We start from the raw sequence: 16177 nt of genomic DNA on the forward strand, positions 1-16177 counted from the left end.
TATGTATGTTTATAGCATTCAAGGTGGTGGATGGTTGTTTTTCTTAAACTACAGCAAGAGATTACATAGATTTGGTAAACAAGCTATTAGAAAAACAAACAAAAAAGATCTCATTCTACAAACAATACCCCCATATGATCCAATCTCTCTCAGCCTGTCCAGATCACTTTTCCTTTTTCAGGAGTCTGATTTGTCTTGCATATCCCAAGTTTCACCTCACTTAAAAACTAATCACTTACAAAAACTGAACAAAAACGCTTGAGGTGTCACAGTACACTAATAATGAAAAATTGCTTACTTTCTCATTTTGTCTGTATGAAATTCTAGTTTGTACTGACTTTGCTAGTGCTTTTTAAGTAGCCTATTATAAAACTAGACAAATATTTAGATGATTCGAGGTACCTCCTGGAAGACTTCAGTGTACCCTCATGTGTACATGTACCCACTATACACAAAGAATAGTTAGCTGAAGATCTGCAAAGCATATTGAAACATTTTGCTTTACTTAGAAAAAAATACTTACATTATCTTCCTCCTGTACATCGTCGTCGTCGTCATCGTCGTCATCATCACTGTCCTTATACCCCGGAGGAAGTGGGGGCCCAATAAATTCTTCTTCATCATCAGTATCCTCTGCAGGCCCTTGTACAGAAGTTTGGGGTGGCAAAGGAGGACCAATTAATTCTTCATTTGAACCATGTTCACTCTCACTACTAGCTGCCTCTCTGTAAGAAAGGATTGTAAAAGTTGTTATTTAAGTAACACAGGATTTCTAGAATTATTTTCTGAAGCACTCAGCATTGTCCTAGTTTTGCTCTCATTGAGGTCAATTGAAAAACTCCTACTAACTTCAATGGGAACAGAGATAGTTACCACAATCTTCAAAGCAATTTACAAAACTAATATAGATACTGTAGTGACAGGCACAGTGCAAGAACCTGTAAGGCAGGCATGGTGAAGTCTGTCCTAAAGCAGCCAACGAAGGCATCACTGCACAGGAGAATTTAAAAAATATTTTCTTAAATTAATGTTGGCATACTAATATGGTTTCAGTGCCCACCATCACAGCAATACTTAATTATATAGCTTTTTAGAGACTGATTTTCCAGTGCCTTTCGCCTTGTGCAATCAATTTTACACCTGTGTAAAGCAGGAATCAATCAAAATAGTAATGTTTCATACTCACTCTGGACAGGTGTTAAGTGACTACATAAGGGAGAAAGCAAAGAATAAGGCAGAGAACATGCAAAACACAGTGTAAATTTTTCAACCCTTAAAACTTAAACAAAAGAGATCATGCACTTTATATCAAATATTTAATCTCCACTGTAATCTAACAGTACAGCCTAGCCTCTGGATTGTAAAGATCTATATGCTATTACCACTTCACACAGGGAATATAAATTAAAGTCCACTGAAATTGAGCAAACACGCAATTTAAATAACTCAAAAAAAAAAAAAAAGTAAAAATGCACCACAATTTCTGGTCATACAGAAGCTAATAAAATAAATGCTCTTGTACTCCCTCTGCTGGCTTTGCAGAAGCAGTTAGCCACTTCACAGTTGTGCTAACAGCAGCTGTTAAACAATTACAAAAACAATAAAATATTGTGCATAAAAATCATATTCATTGTAAAGTTAATAGTCCCAATACAGATAAAGTGCTTTACAAAAATCAGAGGTCCCTATCGAGGTCAAGGTCCCACTGTACGATAAGTAACATACCTATGCACTAGCAGAAACAGCCCTTACCTTGGAAAACTTGAAATTTAACAACAGGTCCATTTCTGAACAAAAACAGTGAGCAGAATGCAATAAAAACAAACATTTTAACAGTAAATATAAACAAAAGACTATTCCATGTGATGGAAAAGTTCAAGTCAGACTTTTAGATCAAGAAATAAACATAGACAAGTTGTTTCGAAGTTAGATATTAAGACAGATGCTCACACCTGTACTATTGCAAGTACAAATCTAAGTCTCACAACTCCTAGATTTTCTAACACCTTTCAAATAAGAACTGTACACCAAGTGGGAAATAATACAACTCAAAAGCATCTTGTGTATAGCCTGGCAAGGTTAATTCTATACACTGAACCACCAACATCCACCCAATAAGGGAACCACCGAATTCCTAGACACTGAAGCAATGAGTGGCATGCAAAGTCCGACCTAGAGGGTAAGGATATGCTCATCTAACAAAAATGACGATGTTCTCTGTAATTATAGTCCAAAATTTCTGTACATCTAAACAAACCTAAAATGTATTTATAATTTGTCAGGCACTGACAACATGTTAAGATTCAACATATCAGTGACATGGTCTCTGACTCAAAATATTTATAATCCTAACTGTGTGCTTTTGCTTCATATTTACAATCTTCCAACATAGAATGAGAGCACACTGTAGATACCCTCTGAAAATAGGTATCGAGACAGAGGAATGCAAATACAGACACCCGCTTCATTTGCAATTTCGGGATTTAAATATCCCAAGCTTCATTTGCATAATCACATTATGGCGTTATTTTGAAATAATCCCATTTTTTCCTCTCAAAATAGCGCTATTTCGAGATAAAATCCTTCCCTTGAAATAACTCATACTCCTCATTTGACATTTTGAACTCCTGGTCATTATAAGGGTCCATCTGCATGAATCAGACGGCTGAACAGGGTCCCTTGCCTTCTCCCATTTACCTGCACTCCCTTCCAACCTGCACATCTGAAGAAAAGGGTTGGGCCTAGGAAAGCTCATGATACCATCTACATTTTTTGTTAGTCTCCAAGGTGCTGCAGGACTATTTGTGGTTTTTAAAATTCTCTCAACTAATCTACTGTTCCTCAAATCCCTTGTAAAAAAAAAAAATGGGTGTGACTGTCCCTCCATGCTTTATGAAAATTGACTTATGAATATAAATATGTATAACTTGGATGTACTTTGGGCAAAATGTCTCATGTAACCTGGCAATTTTAAATTAGAATTACTAAGTATGAGTCTGTTTATAGTTTTAAATGTGCTAATGAGCGCCATTACCAGTGCCCAAGAAGGCTAAAGACTTGGTGATCAACTTAACAACTTTTGTCAACAGCCTTGTCTCTCCTGTAACTCCGAAGGTGACTGGACTAGTGAGACATGTGTCCATAGCACCTAGTACTGGGATCCATCTTTAACCTGGTAAATTTCTGCAGAAGAGGCGGAGACCATTTAAACAATTGGAAAGTATCAGCCCTTTGTCTTCAGCTGACTTGGGGAACAGCACAAAGAGGGTTGAAGACCCAAGCCATACTAAAAGAGGTTGTCTCTGACTTGAAGGTGCCTGAAGTAAGGGCAGCTCTTTAGGGGAAGAATTTTTATGCAATAAGTTTAATAGTGAATTAGAATTAGCTATGCATTTTCTATTCATTTTAATTTAGTAACATACTTTGATCTGTCTGTTTTCACTTACAACCACTTAAATCCTATTGTTTGTACTTAACAAAAACACCTTTAGAGGGATAGCCTTTGTTTATTATCAGACCAGTGTAATTAATAGGTACCTGGGGAGGAACAACCACTGTGCATATCTCTTTCTCATGGATAAAAAGAGGGCTTACCTGATGAATGTTTACTGTGTAAACACAGAGGAAGATTAATTTATCTGGGGGGTTTTGGTCCCCTTTGGGGATTGGTTTCCTAGGTGCTCTGCTCCAGAATTGCATCCTCCCTGAGCTGAAGTGGTTCAGTGTCTGAACTGCTCTGCCGGGGGGGGGGGTAGTTACCCCAACTCCATGTCTTGTTTGGGGGAAACCATGCGATATCACCCAGCAGCACCAGAGAGCAAGAAGGCAGGTATCAGTGGCATGATCAGCATATCAGGGAACAAACCCAAGCGGACTTCTAGGACCACACTGTCTCATAGACTTAAAGGTCAGAAGGGACCATTATGATCATCTCGTCTGACCCCCTGCACAATGCAGGCCCAGAAACACACCCATCCGCTACTCACCTATATCTCAGATACTGAAGTCCTCAAACGATGGTTTAAAGACCCCAAGATGCAGAGAATCCTCCCACAAGTGACCCATGCCCCATGCTACAGAGGAAGGCGAAAAACCTCCAGGGCCTCTGCCAATCTACCCTGGAGGAAAATTCCTTCCCGACCCCAAATATGGTGATCAGCTGAACCCTGAGTATGTGGGCAAGACTCACCGATCAGACACCCAGAAAAAAGTTCTCTATAGTAACTCCTATCTTCCCACCATTGGCCAATTTACCACTGATAGTGAAATCAACCTGTCACAATAGGTTGAGAATTTTCTATTATTTTGTCTGATGAGGCAACTGATACAAAACTACATATTTTTATAAATTACTAGCATTAAGCATCCTGTTGTGATTGTAGACACACACATGGCCACCTCTCTCCCCGCTGTTCCCAAGGGCAAGGAGGCTTGGGCCAGCTCCCTCCCCTCCTGCTGCTCCAAGGCCAGGGAGTATAGAGCCATGTGGCCTCCACCTTCCTCACTGCTCCCAGGAGCGGGGAGGCTCCGGCCCTGCATTCTCTTCCCACTCCGCTGCTCCAACAATGTGCTGGGATACATGCGCTCTTCCCCTCCCTGTGGAGAGGAAGAGGCACACACAGGGCCCTCCCTGCTGCGCTAGAGGCCAGAGAGACTTGGGCCAGCTCGGGTCAGGGGGCTTCCTCCCCCCAGCTGTGCTCCTGGGGGCAGGGAGGCTCGGACCATCTGTCCTCTTCCCTTTCCACTGCTCTGGGAAGGGGCCCACATGCTGTTCCTCCTCCTCCCCTCCCTGTGGTGCAGGCCGGGCCTCAGCAGAGGCGGAGGGGCTATAAGTGGAGTTGGGGGCCTGCCTCCCCCTAGACATTTCTCGGGTCTTCTCAAATGTTCTCTGTGACAGATGGTGTGATGGACACCTCTCCTTTTATAATAGTATATAGATATATATGTGTTGCATGAATACAGAAGCTACATACATACTTTGATTTGCTTTCCAGTCCATATAGACAAATGCAATTTATTCAATTTTAAGTGGGAACAGCAACTATTTGTTCTGTGACTTGACATAGCTATGACTATCTGACTTACTGTCCGTGACTTATTGAATTCAAGTACAGGCAGTCCCCGGGTTACGTACAAGATAGGGACTGTAGGTTTGTTCTTAAGCTGAATCTGTATGTAAGTCGGAACTGGCGTCCAGATTCAGCTGCTGCTGAAACTGATCAGTTTCAACAGTGGCTGAATCTGGACGCCAGTTCTGACTTACATACAGATTCAACTTAAGAACCCCAGGCATCCCCAAGTCAGCTGCTGCTGAAACTGATCAGCGGCTGATTCCAGGAAGCCCGGGGCAGGGGCTTCCTGTAGTCAGCCACTGGCCATTTTCAGCAGCTGCTGACTTGGGGACACCTGGGGCAGAGCAGCTGGGGTGCTGCTGGGTTGGTCCAGTGGCGCCCAGAGCGGCGCTGCGGGACCAACCGGCAGCGCCCCAGCTGCTGTACCACAGGCGTCCGGAGCAAAGCCGCGGAGCACGGGGGCAGCGGGACAGCCCAGACGCGCCGTGGCTATCCTGCTGCCCTCGGGCTCCGTGGCTTTGCTCTGCTTTGCTCCCCGTCCCCCTGGTCTGCAGACCAGGGGGAGGAGGAGCAGAGCAGAGCAGAGCAGAGCGGCGGAACGCGCGGCCAGCTGACAGCCCAGACATGTCTGGGCTGTCAGCTGGCCGCGTGCTCCGCTCTGCTCCCCCCCCCGCATGGTCTGCAGACCAGGGGGAGGGGGAGCAGAGCACAGCACAGCAGAGCGACGGAATGCGCAGCCAGCTGACAGCCCAGACGCGTCTGGGCTGTCAGCTGGCTGCGCGTTCCGCCGCTCTGCTCTGCTCCCCCGGGTCTGCAGACCGGGGGGCGGGGGGGAGCAGAGCGGAGCACGCGGCCCGCTGACACCCCAGACGCGTCTGGGCTGTCAGCTGGCCGCGCGTTCCGCCGCTTTGCTTCCTCTTCCTGGTCTGCTGGAGACCAGGGAGAGGAAGTGCCCCGTTCGTAACTGCAGATCCGACATAAGTCAGATCCGCGTAACTCGGGGACTGCCTGTACACAAAAAAATTTTTGGCATCTAATTTATAAGAACACAAATGTGCAAAGTTTCAACAGTGAGAAGATGACAATCAAAATAGCATACAGCCCTTCAACATATTTATAAGCCATAAAACTATTGTAAATTGACAGACCATATTAAGAAGATGTTGATTAATAATTGCAAATTACAGTGAAACAAATGTCAGTTTACGCAGTTTTATGCACACAAGTTCTGTAGTCCCTGTCCTCCTCTCAAAAGAGCCTCTCAGACAAAACAGCTGCAAGAGGGTGTGATACTTCCACTAGATCTGGGTACCTGCAAGTTAACATGGAGCAAGTTCTCATCACTCTTGAGCCTGAAGCTGTTGAATCAACATCTTCATGTTGGCTTCTTAGTTCTCTTTCTTTCTGTGCTTCTTCTTCTCTTGCACGGGCTTCTAAATACAAAGTGAACATGTAACCATTATATCTCCATGTTTTTCAGCATATACAGGCAGTCCCCGGGTTACATGGATCCGACTTACATCGGATCCCTACTTACAAACGGGGTGAGGCAACCCCGCGCTAGCTGCTTCCCCCCAGCAGACCAGGGAGACACGAAGCTAGCACTCCGCCCCCCCTCCAGCAGACCAGGGAGACGCAGAGCGGCTTTTCTCAGCAGACACCTCAGCTTGAGAATAAAGGACTGAGGGAAGTGAGGTGTGGGAGAATAAAACTGAGCTCTGGAGAAATGTTTGGCTAGTGTTTCCCTTACAATATGTACCAGTTCCGACTTACATACAAATTCAACTTAAGAACAAACCTACAGTCCCTATCTTGTACATAACCCGGGGACTGCCTGTACTAAAAACTTGAGAGGAGTCCTGTGGCACCTTATAGACTAACTGAAGTGTTGGAGCATAAGCTTCCGTGGGCAAAGACACACTTCGTCAGATGCATGCACTAAAAACTTGGTGCTTCTTTTTGCTACAATCATAGCAAGTTCACTTTCAGACACATTTCAGAAGTATGAAAAGATGAAAATAGAGAACTTTCATTGAAAATGATTTGTTAACTTTCCCCACACAATAAAAAAAATACTAATTTCACTTACATTTCTATCATTTTGATACCCAGATGATTAACAAAGGACACAAATCTCTGGGAAAAGACAGGCTTAAAATGCCAACACTGTTATCTTATACAGAATATATATATGTTTTATAGACTATACCACTGTTTCACATTTAAACTATCAACAAATCAATACTGATCTTTACTTTTTCCTGGAACAGGGTCATTAAAGGAGTTGAAGCGAGTCTACTACTCGTGGGTGTCAACAAGTTTATTCTAGACACAACTGAAAATTGTTATAGCTCTCAATAGTTACTCTATTTTGCTGACTACAGGGGAGTCCCTATAGAAACTTCAGTCACACTTCCTGGAATGACTCACAACTGTGAGCATGGGCAGACTGTCCCCCCTCCCAAGCTGTGGTACGTTCTATGAGATTTCACCAATCCACTAACATATGTGAACTCCAGAAGTACTATAATAATCTTATAATGGAATCATATAGTCTCTTTTTAGACCAGTGGTTCGTACCCACTGGTCTGTGGACCGGTGCCAGGCCGCAGCACACTGCCAGGTCACACCTATGCCGGTTGCTCTGGGACTGGGGATGGAGTATACCCTGGGTGTCTGGCCAGCATCTGCTGGAGCTGAAGCTGGCTGTGTATGGAGGTTCTGGGGCACGTATTTTGGCAGACCAGTAACATTTTATTTGCATAATGAATATACAAATACGTTACCAGTCCCCCAAAAAGTTTGTGAATGGATTTGCCGGTCCACGGTAAGGATGTTAAGGACTAATCGACTATCCGATAAGCAAACGCTTATCAGATAGTCAGTTGACTAGTTGATTCTGCCTCCCTTGCTGCCTCTGGGGGTACTTCAAAGCAGCAGTGCCACACAACTGATCAGCTGTGTGGTGCTGCCGCTTTGGAACGCCAAGGCGGCATTGAAAGGGGCAGCGCCACACAGCTGATCACTGAATCAGCTGTGCAAATGCTGCCTCAGCGGTTCAGAAGGGCAGCGTCACACAGCCGATACCCGGATCAGCTGTATGGCACTGCTCCTTTGAAATGCAGCATTTCCACGTGGAGGCCAGGGGTAGCTGGGGACTTCCAGATGACCCCAGGTTCTGGGGAAATGCCACGTGGAACCTGTGGTCAGCTGGGAGTCTCCTGCTGACCCCAGGCTCCATGCTGCACTGGTACTTTGAAATGCACAAGCGCCCCCATTGGGGATTCTCATACTTCAAAGTTGGCACAGCCCAGAGTCAGCAGGACGTCCCGCTGACCACGGGCTACACACAGAGTTCAGCATTCCTCTTTGGAAATGTACAAGAGGAATGCGGAAGTGCCTATCAACTACTAAAATAACCGATAGTTAACATCCCTAGTCCACGGTACAAAAAAGGTTGGGAACCACTGCCACAGATGCACGCCAATTTGTTTTGCCACCCAGACAAGCTAGGCTATATAATAAATGGTCACTTGCACACAAACACCCCACAAAAAAACACTACATTACATTCAGGAGACACCCAATCCCAAGAGAACAGTTACCCAGATTGGTGTGAGATCTATTATGCAAATCAAAGACAAACAACAGAGGCCAAAACTAAAGATTTACTAGTGATGAAAAAAAAGGAGAGTTAAGAGGCTAAAGCACATTAAAATATTACAGATGTATTACAGTCTATAATTTCAAGAGATAGCAGAGAAATAGTAATCTGCCAGATTTTCAAGTCTTTAGGATTACCTAGAGTAAACATAGGGATTTCTACATTGTCATTAGGTCATTATAGTCCAAACAGTACAGAAATAAAGGTTGTTTTCTTATGTCCATATTATAGCTTTTTTTTCTTAGAAACTGTAGTGAGCAGGGGTGGCCACTCACTGACCTAGAGGGGAAAGAATCCCTCTCTGTGCCCAGATGGGCCAAGCCCAGACCTGCCCCTTTAACACCCCGGAAGCCAAGGGGTGAGACAAATAGGCAACATCTACACTGCTTCCTTCTTGTGCAAAAGCTTATGCATGCAGCATACTACAAGCATTTTATAAAACATTAAACACAAGCGTATCAGCTTAGCATGATCAAAATAATTATTAGATATAACACTCTGCCAACCTCATGTTAGCCTACCTAGATCATGATAACATTGATTTCTGCAGCTTCTTTTAAAAGTATAGCTCTGTCTTATTGTCATCCTTATACATTTAACAATCCCTTTGATCTCTACTAGTACACAAGGATACATCCACACTTGCTACTCAGTTCGAGCTAGGGATGCAAATGTAGGCGACCGAAACTGCTAATGAAGCGGGGATTTAAATATCCCGCACTTCATTAGCATGATCTCACCGGTGCATTACTCCGCTCAACAGCTGATTCAAACCAGGAAGCGCGCACTGGGACGCATTCGTTCGAACCAAACCCTAAGTAACAACATTACTCTGGACTAACGTTAGTACTCTGTTAGTACTTTGAGGAGTAACGTTAGTTCAAACCAAGGGGTTTGGTTCGAAATAATGTGCCCCAGCGCACGCTTTCTGGTTCAAATCAGCTGTTGAGTGGAGTAACGCGCCGGCGAGATCATGCTAATGAAGCGCTGGATATTTAAATCCCTGCTTCATTAGCAATTTCGGTCGCCTACATTTGCATCCCTAGCTCGAACTAGGGAGCAAGTGTAGACGTACCCCAAGCGAATTGGTCAAGCTTCTAGCTATGCATCTGTAGATATTCAATGACACCTAAGGCTGTGGCATAAGCTGGTATCTGGTCTGCCTGCATCATAAATTACACCTTAGATCTCACAGGAAAGATAACTACTTATATCTAATTCTATAATAAAACTATACACAGGTAACTTCCTTTTCCTATAACTACGACTTTAAAACAGGATAACATACATACAAAAAAGTTACAATCTTAAGATTTCTTAGTAATAGAAACTTCTCGGATAAGCAAGCTCTATGTGTCTTTTGCAACTAATCCACGCTAAAAACACTTAAGAATCTTTCGCTTCTGCCTAGTAATCATTGCCCAGCAGAGTTCAATCAGCATAAAGATAAAGGTCCTAGTTGTTATGGATTTTAATTCCCTTATCCCCCCACCTCTTGTGCTCGGAAATGAAAATTCAACTGATAGAAGGAATTTACTTACATGACTTGTTTCAAGGGAAGTGGGAGTAAGAGCAGAACAACCAAGTCTTATTCTCTTTAAATGTTCAAAGGGCCTTCCTCATTGGCCAGGACACAAAACTTCCTGCTCAAGATCAACACTTTACACCTGTCTGGTGAATTACAGTGTCTCAGAGGCTTATATAGATACTTGTATTGTATTACCTATGTAGCTACTAATTTAATTTATTTTTCATTTATAGACCCTACCCAAGTTACAAACATCCCACTTATCAACATCCACACATACAAATGAAAGCTGTTACAAACAAACTTTTGGAACATAACCTGTTTGTTAATTGCAGACCTCCTATATTGTATGAAGATATGATTAATCCATGTTATACAATATTCATTGTATATTAGAGTTAAGCTGTAGAATTATAAAATTACAATCAGTACTTAAGAGCAACTATATAGTAGACAAAAGTGAAACAAGATGAAATGCAAGAACCTGTAGGCTGAGGGCTGCAAGATTTTATTTTAGCTATTTTAGGCCTTGGAGACCACCAATGACTAAGAGACTGGAAAATAACGGGATGCCCTAAGGTTATGCCAAGAGGACTGAGACATAGAAATAGTGGTACCAAGTATCAATATTGTGCAAAGTTACACAAATTATTATTAGATCATAACAATACTGTAAAGGTGCATCTGTCTCCAACATGTGTTGGAACCACTGGATACAGGTTGTACACCAATAGTAATGAAAATAAAGAGTATTTACACAGCCTATAGAAAATTGAGGTCCCTTAAGTTTCTAGGGGACACAAACCATTAAGAGAAATAACATTTTATAGATGTGCACAACTTGGATATTGACAAAATCATATTATAAAAGGGGATAACCAGAATGAGAAATCTGAGCCCCACATGGGCAACTTCAGCAGAGACCATCTTTCTACTGACAATCAAGCCACAAGAAACCCATCAGACATTAACACTGTTGTCAAGGATGCAAATATAACTATATTTGTACCTTGTGCATAGGTCTGTATAGAATTTCTGTATGCTTGGGTAACCGTAACTTTAATAAAACTTGTAAAACAAACTAAACCTTGTGCTTGTGAATGTATGTGACCACTACCCTTACTGTCTACAAATACAAAGACTAACTCAGATGCCAACAGAGGTGACTTTCACTCTGTTAAGCTCAAAAGTGTAGCCCAGTGGTCCCCAACCTTTAGAGGCGCCCGGGCGGTGGGGGCCACTCACGCGCCAGGCGCCCGGGAGGTGGGGCCGCGCGTCCGGGGGCACGCCAGGGGACTGAAATGCCCTTGCACCCGGCGCTGGCGTGTGCCCTAGGGCGGGGCTAGGGCCGCCCGAGCACCTTGTGCCGTGGGCCCGGGGCCGGCGCTGCCGCCCGAGCCACGTGCCTGGGGCCAGCACCGGCGCCGCTCGAGCACCGCGCGCCCAAGCGCCAGCATGTGCCCCGGGGCTGGGGCCGCCCGAGCGCCGCACACCCAGCACCAGTGCGTGTCACGCGCCTGGGGCCAGCGCCTCCCGTGCGCCGGGGGGGGGGGGCCCGGCCCAGGTTGTCGGCGGGCGCACATGAATACCCCGGCGAGCGCCATGGCACCCGCGGGCACCACGTTGGGGACCACTGGTGTAGCCAAACCCATGATGGTGTAATGCCACATTACAAAATTCACTGTAAATAAAAAAAGACAGATGTTATGAGATTGATTCATGCCGTAATTCCAACATTCAGTGAAGTTGAAACACTTCCTTATATAATCCTTCTAGATAAATAATAGTATCTTATAGAAACTTTATATTATAATGTCTTATGGAAACTGTGCATAAGCCTTATAATGTTTTTAAGTTCTTAGGAATAATCAAGGTAAATAAAATGTCCTTGGACCAGAAGTAGAATAGATCTTACCCCTTTGACTTGAAAGTGGTTCTTTTCTTGTTGAATGAGGTGCGAATGAATGAGGCATGAAAGGCAAGTACCTCTGAGGTTCAAAGGAGGTAACAACTTGGAAGGATTAACAGTGGCAACAACTGAAAAGGGGAAGACTAGGAGCCAAATCCAAAGACACGAAGGCTATGTCTACACTGGCGGGTTCTTGTGCAGGAATATCTTGCACAAGTATACTTGCCCAAGATCTCTTGCGCAAAAAAACGTCCACACTGGCCAGAACCGCATCATAAGAACGCTGAGCTCTTGCACAAGAAAGCTTCCACACTGGTGGGAAGCCCTTGCGCAAGAACCTGTCTCCGGAAGCAAACCGGCCACGTCAAAAGGTCACCAGCAGCATCTGTGGACATGCGCTGGACCCCCACTGGGAAACTACTTGAAGGGACTCCTGGACAGCTATTTCCCTGTGGCTTAATGCTCACGCACCCTTTTCAGGAAGCGAGAGCCAGAACAGCACCTGTCACCTCTGTTCCTGGCAAGTGCCCCGGGCACCCTTGCTGCTACCATCACAGCGATGGGGCTGGAGGAGGACCCCAGCCAGCAACATCCCCTCCTCATGGCCATTACAGAGGCTTTGGAGCTCCTCCACCAGGGAGCCACATTGATCCAACCGGAGCTGGAGACTGGGCAGCAGGTACAGGACCTCGCCACGGCTGCAGCTGGGCTCAGGCACCTGCACCCCACCAATGACAGGCACCTCTGGAGCTACGACACCAGTGGGGACTGGTCGAAGCGCCTGGTGCTGGGACAATGGGGAGACCAGCAATGGGTGCAGAACTTTTGGATGTGCAGGGGGACATTCCACGAGCTCTGTACCTGGCTCACCCCTGCACACTGGAAGCAGGACACAACCTGCGCCCCGCCATCACCGTGGAGAAGAGGGTTGCAATTGCCCTCTGGAAACTGGCCACCCCGGACTACCACTCCGTGGCGAACCAGTTCGGGGTGGGCAGGTCCACCGTTGGTGCAGTCTTTCCGGCAGGTAAGGCCCTCCGTGGACCATGGGCTCATCCTGGGGGAGGGACGGGGCCAGACCAGGCGGGGGGAAGGCTGTAGGGGGGGGGTAGCCCCGCACACAGGGGGGTCACACTGTCCATCGTGCACACAGCCCCACGGGGGGGGGGGGGGGAGAGAAGAGATCCCAGGGGGCAGAGGGCACTGGCCTGCGTGGAGGAAGGGGCCATCACAGGGAGGGTGAGCACACCCCAGGGGCCATGTACGCACTGTCTCTCATTCCATCCATCCCCTGTGCTCCCATGTGCCCCTCTGCAGATCAATGCCATCAATGACGTGCTGCTCCAGAGGGTGATCCGTCCCCGGGACGCGGACACCACCATTCCCGGCTTTGCCAGCCTTGGGTTCCCGAAATGTGGGGGAGCTGTAGACGAGACCCACATCCCCATCCGGGCGCCAGAGCACCAAGCAGCCCAGTTGATAAACCGGAAGGGCTTCTGCTCCGTGATGCTCCAGGCGCTAGTGGGCCACCACGGCCAGTTCCAGAACATCTACGTGGGGTGGTCCGTGTGGGCCCACGACGCTCGCATCTTCAGGCACTCAGGCCTGTGGCAGGCACCTCCTTCCCCCAGCGGGAATTCACCATTGGGGATGTCAGGATGCCAGTCTGCATCTTGGGGTATGCATCCTACCCTCTGATGGCCTGGCTGATGAGGCCATACAGTGGCCCCCTGGACCACAGCCAGGCCACCTTCAACAGCCACCTGGACCGGGCCCACAATCCCGTTGAGTGCATCTTTGGCCGTCTGAAGGCACAGTTTAGATGCCTCCTGACCCGCCTGGACATGGGGGTGCAGCACATCCCGGAGGTCATCTTGGTATGTTGCATGCTACACAATATTATTGAGGGGAGGGAGGAGGCCTTCCTCCCGGGGTGGATGGTAGGTGAGGGCCAGGCCTACCAGCAGCTGCCACCCAGCAGACCAGCCGCCATGGAGTTCGGGTCCGGGAAGCCCTCCGGACGATGCTGGACCAGGCCCCACAATAGGCCACTCCTACACCTCTGACCGCAGGGATGCCCCTGTGCTCCCACTTCCCGTTCCCATCACCACCCCTTCCTGCCACCCTTCCCTCACCTCCCAATAAATAAAATGCACTTGCTGTACATAAGGCACTTTTTATTTACATGGGGAAGGGAGTGCACTGTGGGGGGGGGGGGGGGAGAAACCCTGAACTGGGAGGGCCTCATGATGGAGGCCTCTCCCACCCCCAAGGGTGCGGGGGCGCCTCTGCCCCTGGTGCCATGTTGGGGCAGGCTGCATCAGGAGGTGCCGAGGGTGTGGGACCTCGGGAGGGGGCATGGGCAAGGCAGGGGGAGAAGCCGGTGGAGAGCTGAGGGTAGCCTGGCAGCATTGGGCTGCTGCACAGGACCCATCTGGTCGGCAGTGGTGCCCAGGAGAGTGCAGACAGGGTCGCAGTCCTGCCACTCCGCATATGCGCGGATCTTCTCTCAGAGCATGCTCCATTCGCTCAATCGCGCAGACGTGGTGGCAGAGCAGGTGGTGGCGGTCCCAGGAGCGCTGCGACGGGCCCTGGATCCTTTGAGCTGGCAGGATGGGGCTGGAAGGTCCCTCGCTGGCAGGGGGTCCCACTGCAGGAAAAGCAGAGGAGAGCAACATGGTCAGTGAGCCCTGCCCCAAATGGTGTTCCAGAGCCCCTTGCCCTTCTCACAGCATGTCACCATATCTGGGGACAGGTGTGGCTGGTGAGGGGGAATAGCCCTGGGGCAGCAGGGGGGGGGGGGTCCCAAGGTGGCCAAGGGGGCCTGCATGTGCTTGGGGGGGGCCTGTTGTGCCTTCCCCAGGGGAAGCTACAGTGTCCCAGAGGTGGCCATGGATGTGTGCAGCACCCTTTAGGCTGTGTGGGGTTAGGCCTGCAACCTTGGGGCTGGCCTACTCCTGGCCAAACCTCCCTCCACCCGCCAGTCTGGTCAAGCAGAATCCCTGGGGTCCCAGGCATGTGCTGGGGCTAGCTGCCGCTTCTCTGTGCCACTTGGTCTGGTTGCACATAGGGTTGCTGGATGGTTTCAACAAAAATACCGGACACACTTGACATTACATGACAGTCTACATCTTAGTTAAAAAAAAAATATACCAGACATGTATATTTTCATCCTCTGAATTTGTTTCCCTAACAGAAAGCTCAAAGACTGGACTGTCCAGTTCTAAACTAGACACCTGACAACCCTAGCTGCACAAGATTGCACGTGCTGCATGCCTCTGCGCAGCATGTGGCCAGGCTGTGCCATGTGCCGCTACCTCTCCCACATCCTGTGACCCTTCTCCTCCCCCCCCCCCTTCTCCAACACTTGCGAATGGTAGCCACTGCACTCACCAGACAATCCATTGCCAGCTTCAGAGGATGCCCGGGACACATCCTGACGGCTGCTGGGCCGGGACGGTGAGGTCTGGCTGCTGTCCTCTGCCACCTCCTCCTCCTCGTCCGAGGACCGGTCTCCTTCCTCCTCCGGTGGCCTGGGTTGGACCACTGGGGTGGCCACCGCTGTCTCCACCTGGGACAGCAGGGGAGTGGTCCCTTTGTCCCCCAAGATCTGGTGCAGGCAGTGATACTGGGGACAGGCAGTGGCTCCGCCATCCCCACGCTCACTGGCCTGCACGTAGGTGAGGTGCAGGTCCTTCACCTTGGCCCGGACCTGTTCCAGGGTCCAGGCCGGGTGTCCCTTTGCGGCCAGCGCCTGAGCCATATGGGCAAAAATGTGTGCATTTCTCCTCTTCCTCCTCCTCTTTCCCCAGAGGTCCAGGAGGGCATCAACTCAGCGGTGCTCCAGCATGGAGCCTGCCGCTTAGTGCCCCTTCAGGCCTGCTCGGTGCTCTGGGGTGGCTCCTCCATGGGGTCTGAGGGACCTCGCTGAGGCTGGGCAGCTGCCATTCCTCCCTCTGGCTGCTTCCCCGGCTGCATGGGGCAAATGGCTGTGCTCTGTGCCT

General features: G+C 48.1%; 1 protein-coding gene across 2 annotated transcripts in view; it reads right to left on the minus strand.

Moving 5' to 3' along the window:
• The window catches only part of WDR70 (WD repeat domain 70), a 265120-nt gene that overhangs the window by 239924 nt on the left and 9019 nt on the right, over positions 1-16177 (minus strand). For both annotated transcript variants that reach the window (XM_006139468.4, XM_006139470.4), the window contains exons 4-5: positions 6385-6505; positions 524-725 (exon numbers count right to left, since the gene is read on the minus strand). In XM_006139468.4, coding sequence (XP_006139530.2) covers positions 524-725; positions 6385-6505 — 323 coding nt within the window. The remainder of the gene's footprint in view (positions 1-523; positions 726-6384; positions 6506-16177) is intronic.

Source organism: Pelodiscus sinensis, chromosome 6 (genome assembly GCF_049634645.1).
Source record: "Pelodiscus sinensis isolate JC-2024 chromosome 6, ASM4963464v1, whole genome shotgun sequence".
Taxonomy (NCBI): Eukaryota; Metazoa; Chordata; order Testudines; family Trionychidae; genus Pelodiscus; species Pelodiscus sinensis.